Source organism: Pezoporus occidentalis, unplaced genomic scaffold, assembly GCF_034315485.1.
Source record: "Pezoporus occidentalis ecotype Australia unplaced genomic scaffold, CSIRO_AGI_Poc_V1 ctg2, whole genome shotgun sequence".
NCBI lineage: Eukaryota > Metazoa > Chordata > Aves > Psittaciformes > Psittacidae > Pezoporus > Pezoporus occidentalis.
Genome location: NW_026913855.1, coordinates 7,963,589 through 7,982,179, shown reverse-complemented (window position 1 = coordinate 7,982,179; position 18,591 = coordinate 7,963,589). Strand labels below are relative to the sequence as shown.

The 18,591-nt window shown below is 39.1% G+C and overlaps 1 protein-coding gene across 10 annotated transcripts in view; it reads left to right on the top strand.

Annotated features, from left to right (window-relative positions):
• The window catches only part of PIGN (phosphatidylinositol glycan anchor biosynthesis class N), a 101,583-nt gene that overhangs the window by 73,837 nt on the left and 9,155 nt on the right, over positions 1–18,591 (top strand). For 4 of the 10 annotated variants that reach the window (XM_062617718.1, XM_062617719.1, XM_062617716.1 and 1 more), the window contains 8 exons: positions 855–963; positions 4,766–4,868; positions 7,837–7,939; positions 10,284–10,370; positions 12,596–12,651; positions 13,133–13,208; positions 14,541–14,614; positions 17,574–17,616. In XM_062617718.1, coding sequence (XP_062473702.1) covers positions 855–963; positions 4,766–4,868; positions 7,837–7,939; positions 10,284–10,370; positions 12,596–12,651; positions 13,133–13,208; positions 14,541–14,614; positions 17,574–17,616 — 651 coding nt within the window. Of the gene's footprint in view, positions 1–854; positions 964–4,765; positions 4,869–7,836; positions 7,940–10,283; positions 10,371–12,595; positions 12,652–13,132; positions 13,209–14,524; positions 14,620–17,573; positions 17,617–18,591 lie in introns of those variants that run through there. The other 6 variants (XM_062617722.1, XM_062617723.1, XR_009964588.1 and 3 more) reach the window with 5 other exon arrangements.

The window sequence follows — 18,591 nt, the reverse complement described above, 5'->3', positions numbered from 1 at the left end:
AAAAAAGCCACAACAGCAATTATATCTTGTAATGCAGTTTTAAAGTGTCTGCAAAGTACTGCTTGATTTGTCTTTTAGTGGAACTGCAGAGTTATGAATAAATGGCAATAATTGAAAACTTGGGTCAAGTATTTTCTTGGATAATTGTAATCTTTCAGAAATAACTGACTCATGGGGTAATTTTCCTCAGGGTTTTTGCACCTACTTGATGACTGAGTGGTGTCTCTACAATTAGTCAAGGGAAAAAGGAAAGAACAATCTCCAGCGTCACTGCTTCTACAAAGCAGAGGGCTTTGCTTGAGGTGGTGCAGACAATTTCATTTTAACAGTCTGCCAAGATTGCAGCAGCTTTTTACTTCTTAAAATCCACCTCCAATCTGCTCTGCTGCTGCTGTCTTTTCTTAGAGGAGCTGTGCTGCCCATGCATAGTTCTTGCTTCAACTACCCTTGCCCTTCACCCTATACCCAATGCTGCAGCAAAGCCAGAGAGGTTCTGCTAGTTCATGGTTGCTGTTCGAGGACAAGTGCTCCTTAAAGAACTTGGGGCATATGTTTTCTGTGGTTTACATGAGTGTTTAAGTGACAAGGAGTGTATCATGTCAAATCAGTGATCCAGGGTTCTTCTTTAAATCAAAAAATAGCACAAATAGTAATGATAAACTAGAAGAAAGTTTTTAAAAGGAATTTTTTTGTTAAATCTATAAATACGCAACACTACATATAAGACTTCCTGCTCTTATATTGATTCAGATGAGGGATTTATGCAAATCTGAAGCATATTTACATATTTGGGTTGGGATGACAGAGATCCATGCATTTATTATGCCTTTCTTTGTCTGATTTCTGCTTTGTAGATGTTGAGTATTGCACTTTCGACATATGTTGTGAGCAGTACCCATGACAGTCTTAAGAACAAACAGGGATTGCCTCTATTGAATCAAATTATCAGCTGGATGACTCTAGGTAAGAGCAACTTCTTTCCCAAACTTGTATGTTACTAGTTTATGGGGCTTGGGGTTGGGGCAGTGACATTTCTTTATTGACATCTTACTGTTACACATATTCCTTTATTTGACTCCTGATAGTTCTTCCATTATTTCCTAAGTAAGGTTTTTGGAGAAATATGTTAGAAAGTCTTCTAAAATATTACTCTTTTGTAGGCTTGTAATAAAATGCAAACAACTTTGATTTACAGGTAGCTTTGTCTTTTGAATATTCTTAATATCTTGAAGACCCCTTTTAGAAATATAATGGCTTAAATTTGCTTTTTGTTTCACTTGGAGTCAGATAAGGGTGATCTGAGATGTTCTACAAGCAATCCAGTTAAGCATAAGAAAGTGAGGAAAGGTTGTTGCTGTATTTCAATAGAAACTTGAAGTTGCAGCTGATGGCAGAGACCCTTGGGGTATGAAAGTGCTTTTCAGAGATAATTTGTAAAATACCTGTGAACTAAAGTTGCTAATGTATGTTTGATATGTTAGAACCTGATAATTAAAGAAAAAGAACAATTTACAAGTCTGTGGCTTTTTCACAACTCTAAAATTAAATTCTTAAGATGATTAAACAGTACAAATGTAATTATCACTGGGGTTATGGAATACAGTAAAGCAACACCTTTCATGTTTTAGCTATAAAACAATTTCTAATTTTCATTAGAAAATATTTAGCATTGTTTATCCCTGAGTGATCTGGAATGCAGATTTGTTTTAGAGCTAAACGTACACCGTGCAAAGTTTGGTAGCAGCTCTTTGCTAGAAGTCAAGACCAGGAATTGAAGCATAACTTAATGGAAGAATTCTGACTCTTGTTATCTTGTTGCTGGATGCGTTGTACTGGTGACATTGTTTTAACTTGAGCAGGTCCTGTCAGTTTTAGCAAACCTGCTTCAGTTTGAGCAAATGGATTCAAGATTAATACAAGTGATTGTGATCAGTGTCTGTATGTGAGCAGTGCTCCCTTTGTAATGTAGTTTTCTTTGAAGTATTTTCCTTTCCATCATGCTTTTCTAAGTCTCTGTAGCCTGCTAAGCTAAGTGGGTATCTCTGTGTGGATGAATTCCTTGCAGCTGTGAAGTCAATGAAATCAATGATGTCCTGCTTGGCTTACTGGAGCAGGAATTGAGGGTAAAGTTTATCTTTCTCTTCTGTGTGAGGGTGAGAGAAAAACATTTTTCATCTGAGAGATGGTTTGGGAAGTCAAGAGGTCTGAAGTTATGAGGAAAAAGTATATTAGACATCTTTGCTGTGGGTGATGTTTCTATGATAAATAAAGCTAACAGTGAAGTAGACTGCATGTATGTTTCCAAAAAGTCTACTTAATGCCACAGTAGTATTGAATATTTTAACAGTGTCTTTCAGACTGGAAGTAATTATTTTAAGTTAATAGGATATACAAGGTAGAAGCTTGCTGAAGTAGCTCTACATAATTAAACACAGAACTAAGCAGGTAAAATACTAAGGCATCCAGCAACATATCCTCAATACTCCTGGTGGAGGGAAATGATGTGTCAGTACCATAGCCACAACTAGCATCTATCTTGTCACTACTGAGTACAAGAACAGTGGCATCATACTAATTAAGGTACTGTAGCTTTTCCAGGGTTGGTGGCATTACAGGTGATCAAACTCCCTTTCATGTGTTTGTTTAGTTGTAGAATAGCACTGTTTCTTACTGAACTCTCATTTTGATCCTCTGTATGTACTTATATAACCAGAAACACAGAGTTATCAGTATTTATTCATAAAAATACTGATTGTTATTATCATGTCAGTATGATAATAAGACTTCTGAAGTTACCTAGCAAATTGTTCTCCCTTCCCAGCTACTCATTTGTTTGTTATGAAGCCTACCTTACTTAAAGGTTTCATTTAGGCCTAAAATTTCTTTCTGAAGAAAGACATGGAGAACAATACAAATGAATTAGTGATGGGTGGGTTACTGCAGGCCTGTGTCTAGCTGTCTTTAGCTGTTACACCATATGGTTTTTGCAGTGTATGTTATCCACAAACAGAGGTAAAACCGGGAGGCGTAAAGTTAATCCAGCTGCTTTCCATGTTCTTCAGAACCATCTTTATGTTAGCAGATACGTCTAAATGAATGTGCATTATGTTGTAAAGGTTTCACCAGTGGAAATCTATCATAGCAATTTGCCAAATATTGAGGAATTTGTTGTAACTGCTGAACGTGGGGGACACATACAGAGATTTGTATAGGTTAGCCAGAAACCTGCGGGTCTTTTGATGGTTAGTATCAGATGTGTCACATCAGGTGTGGAAAGGAAAGGCTAATTATCACCTACCAGCCACTCATCTGTTTTCATCTATGATTGCACTAAGGGAGCTTATACATGTCTGTTGCATTGAGTGTCATTCACAGAGGCTGAATTTCTTTCCAGCAGTTCTGACTTGCAGTGAAGTTACTCCTTGGGTTGGGCCTTCTTTAAATACAGAAAGCTACAAGTGATGCTGAAAGGCTGGAGCATCCTTGAAATGAAGTCATTGATTCTGTAACTAGCAGTGGCCAAGGCTGAAAGCCAGGAAATAAAAGATACTGACCCACAGGTTTTAGAAATGGCCTCATTTCTCTTTTGTTGATACATTTACTACATATGCAAATGTATACTATTACAGTGAGCACAAGCAAGCACTTTCTGTGTATTATAGTTTTGTTTCTGTTGCATAATAGAGCGATTATTGTGACACACTGTTGATGCAGTCTTTGAATGATTCAGTAATGTGAGGCACTATACCACAGTGAAGAATCACACCAATGTTATTTTTCTGTGCACTTCTTCATAAACACATAAAATTTAAATATATAAAAAAAACCCAAACACAAATCAGGAAAAAAAAAAAGGAAAAACAACCAAAACCCAAAAAAACTCAACAGAAACCAAGTTTAAAGGTTAAATCACAGCAGTGCTTTTCCTTCTTCCTTTCCTTGCTTCAAACACTGGCCAATTTTCATTGGCTTTTCTTTGTTTTTACTCACTTTTCCAGTAGCCCATTTCCTCTCTTCCCAATTTTCCTCACCACCTACAACTGTTGGGCCCCATCTTCACCTCCAGAAGTTTCCCAGCGAGAAGAGTCACTTTAGAGACAGCATGGATTCTGCTAAACAGGGCTGAATGGTCAGCTGACCAATGGATTACACCAAGGAGTGAAATGCAGCTCTTAAGGTCCCTCACTTGCATTAGAGAAGTGTATTACAAGTTGAAGGCAAGAGGCATAAATCATGATGGATAGGTCCCTTGTAGTTCCTTAAATATTCTTGCCTTAAAACTTTTGAGTAAAGAGGCTTATAAGTTGATAGTTTCTGTATCTTTACTACCACTATTTTCGGTTGCACCTCAAAATGTAGCAGGTTTCCTAATCTAATACAATGGAGCAGAGGCTGTCTTTTAGCTGTCAGAGATCCTCAGGGCAATGGTAAGTGGCTCTCAAATTAGTATTAAACAGTCGAGTTTCACTGTTTTTTGGGGTAGTACTTCTGCATCATCTGAAGGACTTACTAACATCAGTTCATGAGAAATTCTAAAGGCTGTGAGGTAGAAAGCCAGGGAATTAAAATGGTAGAGAACTAAAAGTACTTTTGATTATCAAAGCATTATATTAAGCATTCCAAACACTGGGTTTTCTTTAGCAAAAGTGACTTCTGAAAATAGAAGGGCATATAGGACCAGTATTGAATATCTGTACAGTTATCTTGTTACTGAGGGTGAAATGTTTTGCATGTAGTGACTGATGCATCTTTTATCTGTTTGCAGTTTCTTCCTCTGTGTTGCCATTACTGAGCTCCACATTCCTCTTCCAGCGACTGTTCAGCATATTGCTCTCCCTGATGTCTACCTACCTGCTCCTCAGCACAGGGTATTTCTTTCTTACTCTGTCTGGATTGGATTTACATATGAAAATCAAGGGCAAAATGTGAAACTGCTGAATCCCATGAACATTTCTGTTCAAGGTGTAATGTGTGCTTCCAGCAGTGATCTCACCATTTATCTCCTTGTTTAGTTTCCTAAATAAAATTTCAGGGGAGCTTCCCCATTCCTCTTTGTGTTATAAACACTGTTTTGTTGACATTCCTTTCAGCTAGACCAAGCAGTGGCTGGAAGGGTATGTATTCAAACAATCTTGCACCAAAATAAGAAAGTCTGATTTAATTTGTCTTTTGTTATTTTGGCATATGCTTTTGTGCTCACAAACAAGAGGAAATTACTTCTCTTGCAGCTGCTTAGCACTGGTATCTAGTTATGGCTTAAATGACATGTGACAGGAAGCAGGAAGCCCTAAAATGAAGGAAAATTTTATTCAGAGAGATTTTCGTGGAAGTAATATTTTTTTTAGAGGGATTCTGGTTCCCATAAAGAGCAGCGCTTGCTTCTTTTTGGATAAAGACAAATCCTCAGAGCTTTTAAATGAAGAAAACACTGTGTCAGCCAACCCTTTTTCTTTTTTCTAGACTCAGTAGCTTTTAAGAGCATAATTAATGGGGAGTATAGGAACCATTCTTTCCGCCTTCCCTCCCACTTGTCTCCTGGATTTAATTACACTGGAAAATTAAGTGGAATAAAACATCTTGCAGCAGACATTTTGCAATAGCTGCCTCTTGTGGATACTCTTGTTTTAGATGAAGTATCTCAGCTTTTTTAATCTCCCACCTCCCCTTCTTCCCACTTCCCCATTAAGATTTTGATCTTAATCTGACTCCTGTCCTTACACACACTCTTTTGCTCAACCTTCTTAGCCTGTCCTGGCTACTGGATTAAGCATTAATGTTGTTCTCTCTTTGGCTGGCAACCTTCCTCTTTGTATTTGGCCCTGCACCAGACCACTTAAACGCTGATAGCTCTCTGCTGTCTCCCTGCAATGATCAAATAGACCAACAATTTGGAACAATTCTTAAACAAAAAAAAAACAAAAACAAAACAAAACAAAACAAAAAAAAAAACAAGCAAAACCCTGAAAATGAAAACCAAACCAACCAAACAAAAAAAAAAAGCAACACAAAAGGTCCCCCCAGCCAACTACTCATAGCAAACCCAAGGCACTCAATGCCAAGAATATCAACTGTTTTGATAACCCAGTGCATTGCCCAGATGATTGCAGCACCTCTCTAGGTGTGCAGTTAAGTGAAACCAGCTGAGGAGCAACTGGTTGTCACTGACTCAGTTAAAAACATTCATTTTGTAGGCAGGTGTACACCACTGTGAGGATTAGAGATCCTTTTGTTACTGATAACCATTGTTGTTTTCGTGTTTGATTGCTTGTCATTCTGATAATTAAAGCAGAATTTGTCTATTCAAATTTTTTGTTCAGTTTGAAACTGCTTTGTGGCTACACTAGGGGGTAGGCACAGCAGAAATAATATCAAGATTAACTGCAATAATTTTCTTACTTTTGGACAAATAAGTTCTATGTCCAAGGTGGAAAAAATAAAAAGAACCCCATACAGTCTTGTCAGCGTAGGATCACAGTCAGTGTCAGTATTATAATTTTATCCTTAAAAAAAATAACCAACCCCAAAACCGAGAGGCACCATGCAGTATAATTGGAATGTAGAGGGCAAGGAGAAACTAATATTATTATCCAATGACAATCTACACCCTCAAGTTATCTGGGGCTTTTAGCGTCTCACATATGTACACTCATAGTTTGTGTTAAAGGAAATTCTTTATCCTAGGTTTCCCACACCAAAGTCTTAGCTGTCCAATTCTTAGAAAATTAGTAATTGAGCGGTACAGGAATAGCAGCAGCTCCAGCTGGATGCCTCTGGGGTGGCACCCACAATAAAGAAATTCCTGGAGTTTTATACCCTTATGTTCTGTGCACCCAACCATCACACGCTGTTCATGTGCTTTGCACATGCCTCTTGGTCCAGTAATGAATTCTGGTGTGGTGTCTCTTCATTCCTCATCAAGGTATTTCATTGTCTTGAGGTGGGTGTCAATTTCTTCATATGTCTGCTTGTTGCTCCTTACTAGGATGCAACTCCTTTATCTTCCAGTTTGCACTGGTCTCAAGGCCTTCATTTATATAACTAAGCACAGATTAAGTTCAGCTTTATCTAGGTAGGAGTTAGAGCTTGTGGCCTAAGGCTCCAGTGACTTCAGTTTTCCCATGCTAAGTGACTACTCATGCTAAGCAAAATCACCCAGTCAAAAGAACTCAGTGAAGGGAATCCAGCTACCTAAATATAATTCACATCATCTGCTATGTTTGAGTGCTCCTAGGAGCCGGAAGTACTCCTCTAAGATCGGGGGTGTAGCTAGAACAGTTTAGTGACATGACTTGGTGCTGCAATTGCAACGGATTGTTACATAGTGAAGACAAGGACATTTCACTTCAGTGAAATGTAATGCTCTTTTTATTATACAGATGCTTCTGTCCTTGGAACTAGACTGAGATTACCAGAATAAATTTATGTGATTAGGTCCTAAAGACACAATCTCTAGTTGCTGTCTAGATTGGACTGTAACCTCAGTCCCAGTTCTCATTACAAAATTTTCCATTTTGCAGAAAATAGGAGCCAGATGTATTTTTTCTCCTGTTTCTGTTTAATTTTATTCCAGTGACACAAAGGGCACTCACCCAATGTTGTGGCAGCCATCAAATGAGGACATGGGTGCAAAACATGGCAAGGCTGAGGCAGCCTCTTTCTCCTACTTTTGCCATTTAATTACTGCATAGGTTTAAACTTCAGAAATGAGGAAAGAAGGGGGAAGAATGCCACTAGGTTTTTGATATATCACTTGTGTGATGAAAAAAGAAATATGCCTGTATTTGATGTTAAATTGTTGTTAGTGACTGTACTTATTATGATTATGTTACTCTTCAGGTATGAAGCTCTGTTTCCACTGGTGCTATCTGGTTTGATGTTTGTGTGGATAAATATGGAACAAGAAGCACTGCAGCACTATGGTCTTTCACTTAAACCAAAGGTAACTGCTCCAGATACATGTATCAGGTTAATTGTCTGGGGTTTTCTTTTCTTTTTCCTTGATGATATAATAAAGATTTTGAGTGATTTTCAGAGAGCAACAGTTTGCATTTCTTTAAGTTTGGGAAGCCCATATCAGCTGTTTTATGAAATAGGAATGTGACCTTGTAAGAGAGATTTATAGTTTATGTCATTGAAAATGTTCCATATCAGAGCCATTTCTTGGAATGCAGGAAATCAGTTTGACTTAGTGGTATGTTCTGTAGGCTACAAAGCTCTGTTTGAGTGTAGTGCTAGTTCAGCATAAGGTACAGTAACTCTTCAGAGTAAGTCAATGTACACTGTACAATGTCACTGTACTTTTTCATTCTGATGGCAGAATCATGAGTGAGTGGCTGAAAAGAAATAATTTTATTTCAGAAATGACCCATAGAAAATAGCAGAAATCTTAGTTTGATTTTGTCCTTCCACTCGTTCTTCAAGGACAGAGTTTTATTTCTGGTTAGATGGACAAGGAGGTGGAGACTAATTTGGAAGTAGCACCTACTTGGAGTTGCCTGGAGAAGGAGTTTTGTAATCAATGCAACTTCTAACTTCTTTCACCTTAAGTTGCTGACAGTATATTTCTCAATTTCTCAAACCCCGTGCTGCTTGCGCTGTTATTTAGCTTTTAGATTAGGTCAACGGTTTAACAAACTGTGGCTATGCATTGGTTCAGTTAGATGCGAAGTGCTGGTTATAGAGTCACAGTATCACAGTATGCTAGATATTGGAAGGGACCTCAAAGGATCATCTAGTCCAATCCCCCTGCCGGAGCAGGAACACCTAGATAATGTTACACAGGAATGTGTCCAGGCGGGTTTTGAATGTCTCCAGGGAAGGAGACTCCACAACCTCCCTGGGCAGCCTGTTCCATTGTTCCGTCACCCTCACTGAGAAGTTTCTTCTCACGTTTAAGTGGAACCTCTTGTGTTCCAGTTTGTACCCATTACCCCTTGTCCTATCATTGTTTGCCACTGAGTAGAGCCTGGCTCCATCCTCGTGACACTCCCCCTTTATATATTTATAGACACTAATAAGGTCACCCCTCAGTCTCCTCTTCTCCAAACTATAGAGACCCAGCTCCCTCAGTCTTTCCTCATAAGGGAGATGCTCCACTCCCTTAATCATCTTTGTTGCCCTGTGCTGGACTCTCTCCAGCAGCTCCCTGTCCTTCTTGAACTGAGGGGCCCAGAACTAGACACAATATTCCAGATGGGGTCTCACCAGGGCAGAGTAGAGGGGAAGGAGGACTTCTCTCAACCTACTAACCACCCCCCTTCTGATACACCCCAGGATGCCATTGGCCTTCTTAGCCACAAGGGCACAGTGTTGGCTCATGGTCATCCTGTCGTCCACTAGGACCCCCAGGTCCCTCTCCCCGACACTGCTCTCTAACAGGTCGTTCCCCAACCTATACTGGAACCTGGGGTTGTTCCTGCCCAGATGCAGGACTCTATACACTTTCCCTTGTTATATTTCATCAAGTTACTCCCTGCCCAACTCTCCAGCCTGTCCAGGTCTCGCTGGATGGCAGCACAGCCTTCTGGCGTGTCAGCCACTCCTCCCAGCTTAGTGTCATCAGCAAACTTGCTGATAGAGTCAGAGCCAGGCGGATGTGCACCACAGCTCTCCCTGGCTTCTCCCACATGTGCTGTCCTTGGTGGAGTTGGCAGAAAACCTACCACAAAATAAATCATATATTAGAGAATCCAGCTCAGGCCTCTGATAATATGTGATTATTTTTAATTAAAATGTTGTCAATGTTGAGTGTCTGTTATTTGAGTTTTTCCTTTTCCCAAGTGAAAAGGAGTTTGTTGACCTCTTAAATTCCATGAAGGCTATTTCTCTTCAGGTCAAGTGATATTGTGCTGAGAACTGAGTGAAGAAGATGGAGAATATTTTAGTGTCATTCACAACTTAAATCAACTGAGGATAATCGCAGTCTTTTATTTCTGTGGGTCTTTATCCACATGCTTGTGAGCAGTGGAAGTGTGTGCATGTGAAGAATATTTATGATGAAAAAAAGATGATAAATCTACAGCATTAAAATTCATTTCTAGTGTAGATAACAGCAGAAGCTCCGCTAATCATTTGATCGTCTCACTTGTACAATCTTTCTGGCAGATTCATTAAAGTATGATGAAAATATGGGAAAGGTTTGCACTCTTCATTGTAATACTGCTCTAATAGCAGCTGATAGGGAAGTAGGTTTATTTCTCATTCTTTTAAGTAAAAATACGGTGGTTCTGTCAAAGTTGATATTAGTTGATATTTGGTATTGATTTCTTCTGCTGTCTTTCCAGCTTGCTGTTTTCAACTTCGCCTATGCTACTGATATAGCTCAGTTTCGACAGCTCCACCTAGATGATGTCCGCAGGTCTTTCTTCTTTGTATCCTTTTGCTGGTTGTTGTGTTCCAGGGAAAAGATGGGTTTGTTGCAAAAGGACCTACAATCGAAAGTTACGGTAACCACTAGAAACAGAAGCTGGTAAAGATTATTTGACTCGTGTTGCTCAATAGACAATGGTCTTGTACATTATGTATTTTGATTTATTTAATCAGTATGAACTGCACTGTTTTGGAATCTGGTTCCTCGGCCGCTTTGAAAAGGATGGTGACCATTTAAGACCATTACAGTTGAGGTAAACTTTCTTCTTGAGGAGTCCTGGTTTTAGTTCAGTTTTGACATTTTGACTTGAGAAAACTTACTCAGCCTTCACAGATCAGTTGGAAAGGGTAATATTAATTTTTTTCTCATTTTCTCATGTTTAGAGTGTGGTAGCATGTTAGGAAGAAAACATTAAGGGCCAGGCAATGAACATGGCCAGGCAGATGAAATGAGGGAAAGTTCTTGCAGCCTTTGTGAAACTAATGTGGGACAAAGGGAACCTGCAGCAGAGGAAGTATGGTATATTCCTTGTTGAGAAGGTGGTTCAGTGCTAAGGAAGGAGGCAAAACACTTTGCTAGGTGTTGAGCTTTTGTGTATGCTTTGGAGTATACCTGAAAAGCAGCAGTAAATTTATTGATTTCTTTTGCTATTTTAACAAAAAAAGAAGCTAACTTTTAATAAAGCTGCTGCTGTCTGTCAGATGCTAAAAGTTAGCCAAAGCAAAAATCAGTCCAGTGGTATTTTTTTAAATCCAGCATAGCACTACTGTAATCTAACACCTGAATATAGGACTACTTTAATCTTATCTTAATCTAAAACACTTGAATGTATTTTGTCCAGATCCTGAAAAAATTCAGTTTGCAGGTCTCCTTTGCAGAGACCAGGTATGATACACACCTGCTTGAAAAATGTTGTGGCTTTTTTGATTTAGATGCTGTTTAATATTTAGAAATAGTGGTACATCTTTTCTACTAGAGCAGTCACATTGCCATGATGACCCTGTGAGCTGCATATCTTAAGATTGTCCCACGGTTCCTATGTAGGGCCCAAAAGTCAGAATGTGCAGAAAGGCTTTATAGCCTGGTCTTCCAGAAGATTCAGATTGCTTACACTTACCATTTTGATTAGACATATGTGCTGCTGTCTTTTTGTTTTATTGCAAAACTGTTGTTCTTGTAAATCTTTAACTGGCAGAACTGTGCTATGCTGTTAGACTGCTGTGTTACTAAACTTGAAATGATGTGGTACTCAGGGGAAGCATCATTTCTTTAGTTATGCTGACCTCATCCTTGCGAAATATTGCAAGAATCCCAACAATTCTGCTGAGCAGTTGGCAGCAAACTGTTTATGCAGGGACTTAAATGGTCCAGTGCAGGAGCTATAACAGGAGTGGAAGGACTGGAGGGAGCTCTGGCAACAATAGCCATTGTCAGAGACTAACCTCTGCCAGATGCAAAAAAGCAGTTAAAACCCATTCTTCTGCTGAAGAGGTATGAGCTAAAATGGGCCCCAATGAGCTCAGGAGGTAGAAAGGTATCTTTAATGGGCTCATATGGCAGCAAGTGTTGTACCTAGATGAAAAAGGTAGGGTTTATTAAAAAAACTTCCAGCTATACAGATACTGCCAGAGTTGTCCTCCCTTCCTTAAGGAAGGAAAAAACTGAGAGTCCCATGTTGCAATGGGTAGACTTTGTATAACATTTGGACAACAAACCTGTGGGAGGAATAACATAAGAACCTTTAGTCTTGTTTCATAGTCAGCTACCTCTTCCAGTCAGTTCCTCTGTAAAGCCATCTCTTTTGGTGTGCAGTGTACATGCGTATGTCATTACTTTCTGCAAAAGCACGTGTGTTTAAAAGCACAGCTGGGATTGTGGTCCCGTATGTGTTCCTATATTGCTAAGTAGGAGCCCAGAAAAGACAAGCTGCTGTTCTCTTGCAGGTAGGTCAAGATAGGCTCTAAAGCCTTACCCAGTCTTACCAGTCTTACCCTGTCTTCTTACTCTGTCTCCTAAATCTACACAGTCATGTATGAAATCTTGGGTAGAGCTAGACAATACTTTGGGTTTCTTAATGCAGTGTAAAGCTGTAATAGTGGGTTAGCGTCTTATAGTTTCATGATAGGATTTTGAAAGTGAATTGAAATGAAGTGGGAGAAAGGCTGGAATGCTGGGTCTGTTTTACTGCAGCCATTTCTGTGGTGTACTTTCCTTAAATACGTTTAGGTTTTCTTCATAGTCACAGCCTTTTTTGGCACTGGAAACATAGCTTCTGTTAACAGGTATGTTTTATTCATTGATTTGAAACACAGAATACAAAAAATTTCTTTGTGCAGTTGGCAGACTAAATATAAATTTGGTTAGCAAAATCAGGGCAGCAGAATTAAAACAATAGTGGAATAATGATAACAATTTGTTTCATTTCTGCTCTCTGTAACATGTTCCCTAAGAGCCTGAGATTGTTGGTTATGAGGTTGTCTCAATTTCCATTAGAAGTTACTGGCAGTATAAGCAGCAAGAGCTCGGCTGCTCACCATCAGCATGACACCTTGAGAGACAAAAGCAGAGAAAAATTATAGACAAAGAAAAGTGAGGTTGGTAGTCCCTGCTAATTTAATATTTGTGTAAGAGAAGAGAGCATTGGAAGCCTTGTTTAAAAATGTACACACAGTGTGTTACAGAGATAAATAAATGCACTTTTTTTTTTTAATTTAAAATGCTATTTTAAAGATAGGTTATAATGTCTTTTTAATGTTTCTCTAGTTTTGATCCTGCTTCTGTCTATTGTTTCTTGACTGTGTTCAGTCCCTTCATGATGGGAAGCTTGCTTTTGCTGAAGGTTAGTAATCTTACCTTAGTGAAATTCTCTCAAAAGATCTGTTTAATAAATACCATATACACAGCTGTTAATTTGCATTCCACAAAAACATATATATGTATTTGAGCTTCATTAGCCTTCTTAACATGTGTGAAGCTTTAAGTCTTTGTAGTGTATCTAGAGATAGATCCTTCTGTTCCCCAGAAGAGAGAAGCTAAAGTGCACAGAAGTACAATTTAACTGCATTAGACTGGTTTATTAAATTAAAATGGAAATTCTAAATGTTGAAAAGACAAGTTATTTAAAATATTATAAGCTTTCCTGTAGTATCATATCTACACAATACCGTGGAGGTGTGTGTGTATATATATATATATATATATATATATATGACTAACTTTATCTACATTTCATTAAGTACAGGTTTTGAATGCTCTACTGATTTGGCTGCCACTTTACAATAAATAGTATTTCTTAGATTTTTTACTGGTCTGTCAAAGATTGGATTGCACTTTCTGTTTGCAGGCAAGATGTGAGAGCTCTTTCCTAATATTTGAGTAAAGGATCTGCCAGAGAGGTAAAGAGGCAGGTGAGAAGATGTGGAATTTAGGGTTATTTCTAAAATAAGCAGTATTTCCTGCCTCTGCCTTTCTGCTGCTTCTGTCCTAGAGAAATCACTTAAGTTACAGGTATACTGCGTGTTATACTGCAGGACATATGTTAATAATGCAAACCTCCAGGATGTGGGAGAACAGGTTTTAGCAATGCATTTACACTATTAACTTCAGGATTACAAGTCAGTTTTGGAAAGAGAAGAAGGCAACATTCATATTTCTAACGTGTTTGTTTTGTTCTTAATTCACTGAAGTATTTACATTTGCTTGGTTTGGTTTTGGAGGGGCAGTGTGATCCTTGCCTTCCTGAAACATTTATATATTCAGGGTTTTTTTTGTGGTTGAGATGAAATTGTCCTATTCCACTGGGAGCTCTGCCGTCTGTCACATGAGCTGTTGGATGAGAATAGTTCTGTCTTCTAGCCTCATTGAAATGTTTATCACTAGTGCTAAAATGGATAAATGAAGTGAGGATCATTAATGTGTTTTAATTAACGTTATCCATATTGCCTCATGGCTTATTTCACTGCAGTTCAGCTGTGACCATAGAAGGGGTTTTTTTACTCATTTGCTAAACACGCTTCCTGCAAAATTATTTTCGACTCATTCTTGCCACTATTTTATTTTTGCAACATGCACATTCTGTGATAATTTCAAAAGCAGGAAAATGTTTCCACACCCTGACAAGTTGTTTTGTAAATATGGCTATAAACCAAAATGTAGCTTGTATTTTAAACAGGTTGCCGTCCCGTTTGTTCTGGTATCATGTGCTTTTGAAGCTATTCAAGTCACAACACAACTGTCTTCCAAGAGGTATAGTAAGTGCTATATTTCTGCATCAGTAAGGGTTTCAAATCCATTTTGCAAGAATTCAGAATTGTCAAGTCTCAATCTCAATTTAAAAACCAAAACCAACCAACCAAAAAACTCAACCCAAACAAAACCCAGTAGATCACATTGTTACTTTTATTTATTATTACGGTTTTGGGTTTTATTCAATGATTTTTGCAATTCAGCAATTCTTTTCTTACTGTTAAATGAGTATAAATGGAAGTGTTGGCCCTGTCTGAAACAATCAGATACTTAATATCCTTTGTTGACAACACAAAGGAGCACTTTTCCCCCCCATAATGTAGAAAAATTATCAGAATTTAAAGTCTGATTTCTGTTTTAAATTGCATCTGTGCCTACAGTATTCTATTTTTAATGTAACCTATTTATAATGTAACCAATTTGCAGCTTTGCAGCACTGACCTCACCACAAATAGCCTTTAAAAAAAAAGAAAAAAACAAAAAAGCTGGATGCCTTTCCATTGCATTTCAGTGCTTCCCAGATGTGTTTGTATTACATATTTTTTGCAGTAGGACTAGATAGCTGGCAGTCCTTTCTTCACCTATAAAGATATTTCAGAGAGAATGTGAGACAGGTGCCCAGACTATGCAGAGTGCTGTATCCAGACTTGAAATACTTTTCCTTCAAGACCTTTGTTTTAAATGTTAGACTTCCCTCCGCCTTTCAGTGGATGTGACTGAATCCTCTGCTCATCATGTGCGATTACAGATGGTGCTGAGACAGAGGAGACCCCTGTCAGCCACAGGATTTTGCGTTTGTCACTGTGTGATGTTGTGGGGTTGACCGAAAATCTCACTGTCAGTGGCAGGACCACTGCAGAGACTCTGTCCTGAATATGCTTAGCTGAGCAGGAGGAAGCTGCCTTTGCTCAGTGTGATGCCCTCTGACTTTGTTTTCATCCTGCCTGTGCCCTGCTGTTTGTCTCCTTACACAACATCAGTCAGTACTAACAAGGAACAGGGCAGCTTGAAATCTGACTTCTTGTTGAAGGACAGCACAAGGTTCACCATCCCTCTTACCTTCGCTGCCTTAGCTGTGTGTGCAGTGTAGTTGGGCTGTTCTTGGACCCCCAGTGGGTCAGCCCCAGGGTCTTTTACTCCTCACTAAGGCTTATACAAGTGCAGGGCTGCACTGAGAAATTGGGATTGCTCAAAAGACCAGCTTGCGATTTCTATTGCTAGGGCTCAGGCATCATAAAGGTCAGCATTTCCTAACTTGTGAATGCTTGCCTTGGCAGTGCTGGTGATGTTTCAAACTTCTATGTAATGTGCATCTGAGTGTGTGAGAAGGGAAACAATACCAGCTTCTTAAAGGAGGGGATATGAGCACATCTGTGTCACTTTGAGGCTGTGGTTGCAGCTCCAGCTGGTATTTGTGCGGGCTTCATTTAGCTGTGCCTAGGTACCAGGAGCAGTGACACTGCCACAGCATCAGCCTGGGAACAAGGCAGAAACCACAAGATGTGCCCAGGATCCCTGGAGAGGTTGTACTCTGATTATCAGCATGTCCTGAAGTCTGTGTTGCACTCTTTATTGCTTTTGCTACCCCTGCAAGATAAATTGAGCCATCACAGGGGACAGTCTTGCCTTTGCAGTGCATAAACATGCTCTGAAATCAGTGTTGTACTTCTGTTGTGAAAAGCTTCCTGCAGTTCAGAAAGGCAAAAAGTAGACTTTTGTGATTTGGCCAAATTGCTCCTAAACTCCCTGTTTAGAGATTAAAGGGAGTTTCTGGGTTTTTGTCTGTTTGTTTGGGTTGTTTTGCTGTTCATGGGTAATGTTCTGTCAGAATATGTTCTTGAAGCTTGCATGTGAAAACAACCCTCTAGTTGAGTACTTGCTAGGCTCTACAAGATTGCAACATCCTATCTGAATCATTAGGAAGTAGGAAGAGGCCATTCAGTGTGTCTGAGGTACAGTTGGTTTGTTGCATCCTTATTTACTAATGAAGCATAGCTGATGTAGGAAATACCAGAAACTTCCTAATCAGGAGGCATTGATATGTATGGGTGTCCCTCCAGCACATGTTTGAGCAATACTGCAGCGGGACATTTTCCCCAAAAAAGCTTTATGGATTTGTGATGGTAGTACTGACAAATTAACTCTATTCTAGTTAAAGACTTCTCTGTTAATGGGTCAGCTGTTTGCAACATTGCTTCAATGTCATTAACTTAGAAACTAGTTTTAACCAGTTATAGCAATTGCTTTCCTGTAATGTAGGATTTACATAGTTTAATGAAAATAAGATTAGGTTAATGGGGGGAAAAATAATTCTGCGTGCTCCCTTCTGGTTCCTTTTACTGGCTGCAGCCTACTTTGCAGAAGTAACCTGTCACCTGACAGAAAGGCTCATGGGTTTGGGAGCATGCCACCAAAATGCTGGGTGTTTGCAGAGCAGCTTAAAGGCACTCAGAGATCTGAAAGGGGGGGGGGGGGGGAACACCTTCCTTAGCAGCCTCCTACCCCATGGGGTGCTTGTCAGAATAGGACCAATCAGCTCGGGTATCTGTCTGCCTATGCCACACAGCTTTGCTCACTCTTGAGTCCATCTTGAAGCTTCTAAATCAGCTTTATTTGGTCTGACTGGTGTGTGAGCTCCTTGCTCAGGAATGGGCAGGTGCTGTTTGTAAGATGCTTTTGTTCTCCAAAAAATTACTTGTGTTAGGTTTCTCTGTTGCAAAACTGAAACTCTGTTCATGTGAAATGTCTTTTTCAAGCAGGGTGCCGTTCCAAGTGCCCAGTGTCCTACTATGGCATTTGTAGGACAATACCAGAGATCAAACTGCTTTGAGTGATTGAAAGCCAACTGCAACCAATCATATTTTAATTTCTTCATGGGGGTTTTAATAATCTTTGTAACATCTATGGCCATAAATAAAGGTTGATGGTCTGTTTGGTTTGTTTTGTTTTTTCTTTGCAGCCTTTTACTCCTTGTTCTTGTGATTTCAGACATCATGGCTTTGGTAAGTTGTTGCACACTCTCTTCAAATAAGATCAAGAAGCTGAGAGCTCTCCTAATTCCGTCAAGAGAGATCTGAATTAGTTTCAGACTTCAAAGTTTTTGTAACTAGGGCAGTGAATTGGATTTAAATCCTGGCATAATTTAGAGATAAAACTCCTCCAATTGAGGAGGAGTTTGTGCTTTGAATTTCATGTAATTAATGCTTCTGAGGAAGCAATATTCTCATACTAACAAGAGACCAAAATTAAGTAGTAAGTTATCATTTTGAGTTTTCCCTGTGCTTTCCAATCAAATCCTTAGGAAGACTTGCAACAAAATATTGGTTGTAGCTGTATGCAAAGTTTAGTTAATTTTTCAGGAATTTTGAACTTTTTACTCACCCCACCTGCTCTTGGAAAAAAGAAGAAAAAAAGAAATGCATTACCCACCAGCTCTGTTAGGAGTTGCTAGACTCCAAGAGACCAGCAACATCTGAAAAGATATTTAGTGCCCTGTTAGGAAATGGTATCTTCAGAAAGCTTGTGTCCAAAACTGAGGCTAGCTAACACAACACAAGGCTGAACTGTACCCCAACATAATTTTTACAGATTAAAAGTATGTTTTCATTGTCCCCTCAAACTGTCTTCAGCACAGCAAGCAGTGCCACTGGGTATCACAAGGTAAACAGAAACCTGGTAGAGCTGGTGTTCTCAGCTAGCAGATGCTTGGTGTAGCATCGTTCCTCTGGAGTAAGCGTTCCTGATGTGATTTCCTTATACAGTGTGATCTGTCAATCTCACCTGATAGGAAAATCAGTGAGTAAAAAGCAAGTAATGACTAGTTTGTCTGTAGAGTGAGAAATGGAGAAGGTACCGTTTTGTGTAGCTTCAAATAAATATTTGTGACTAATCTGATTTTTTTATAACTTCCACAGGAAAAGGATTTAACTACCAATAAACCAGACTTTTAGCATTTTATAGTGAAATCAGTCTAACTA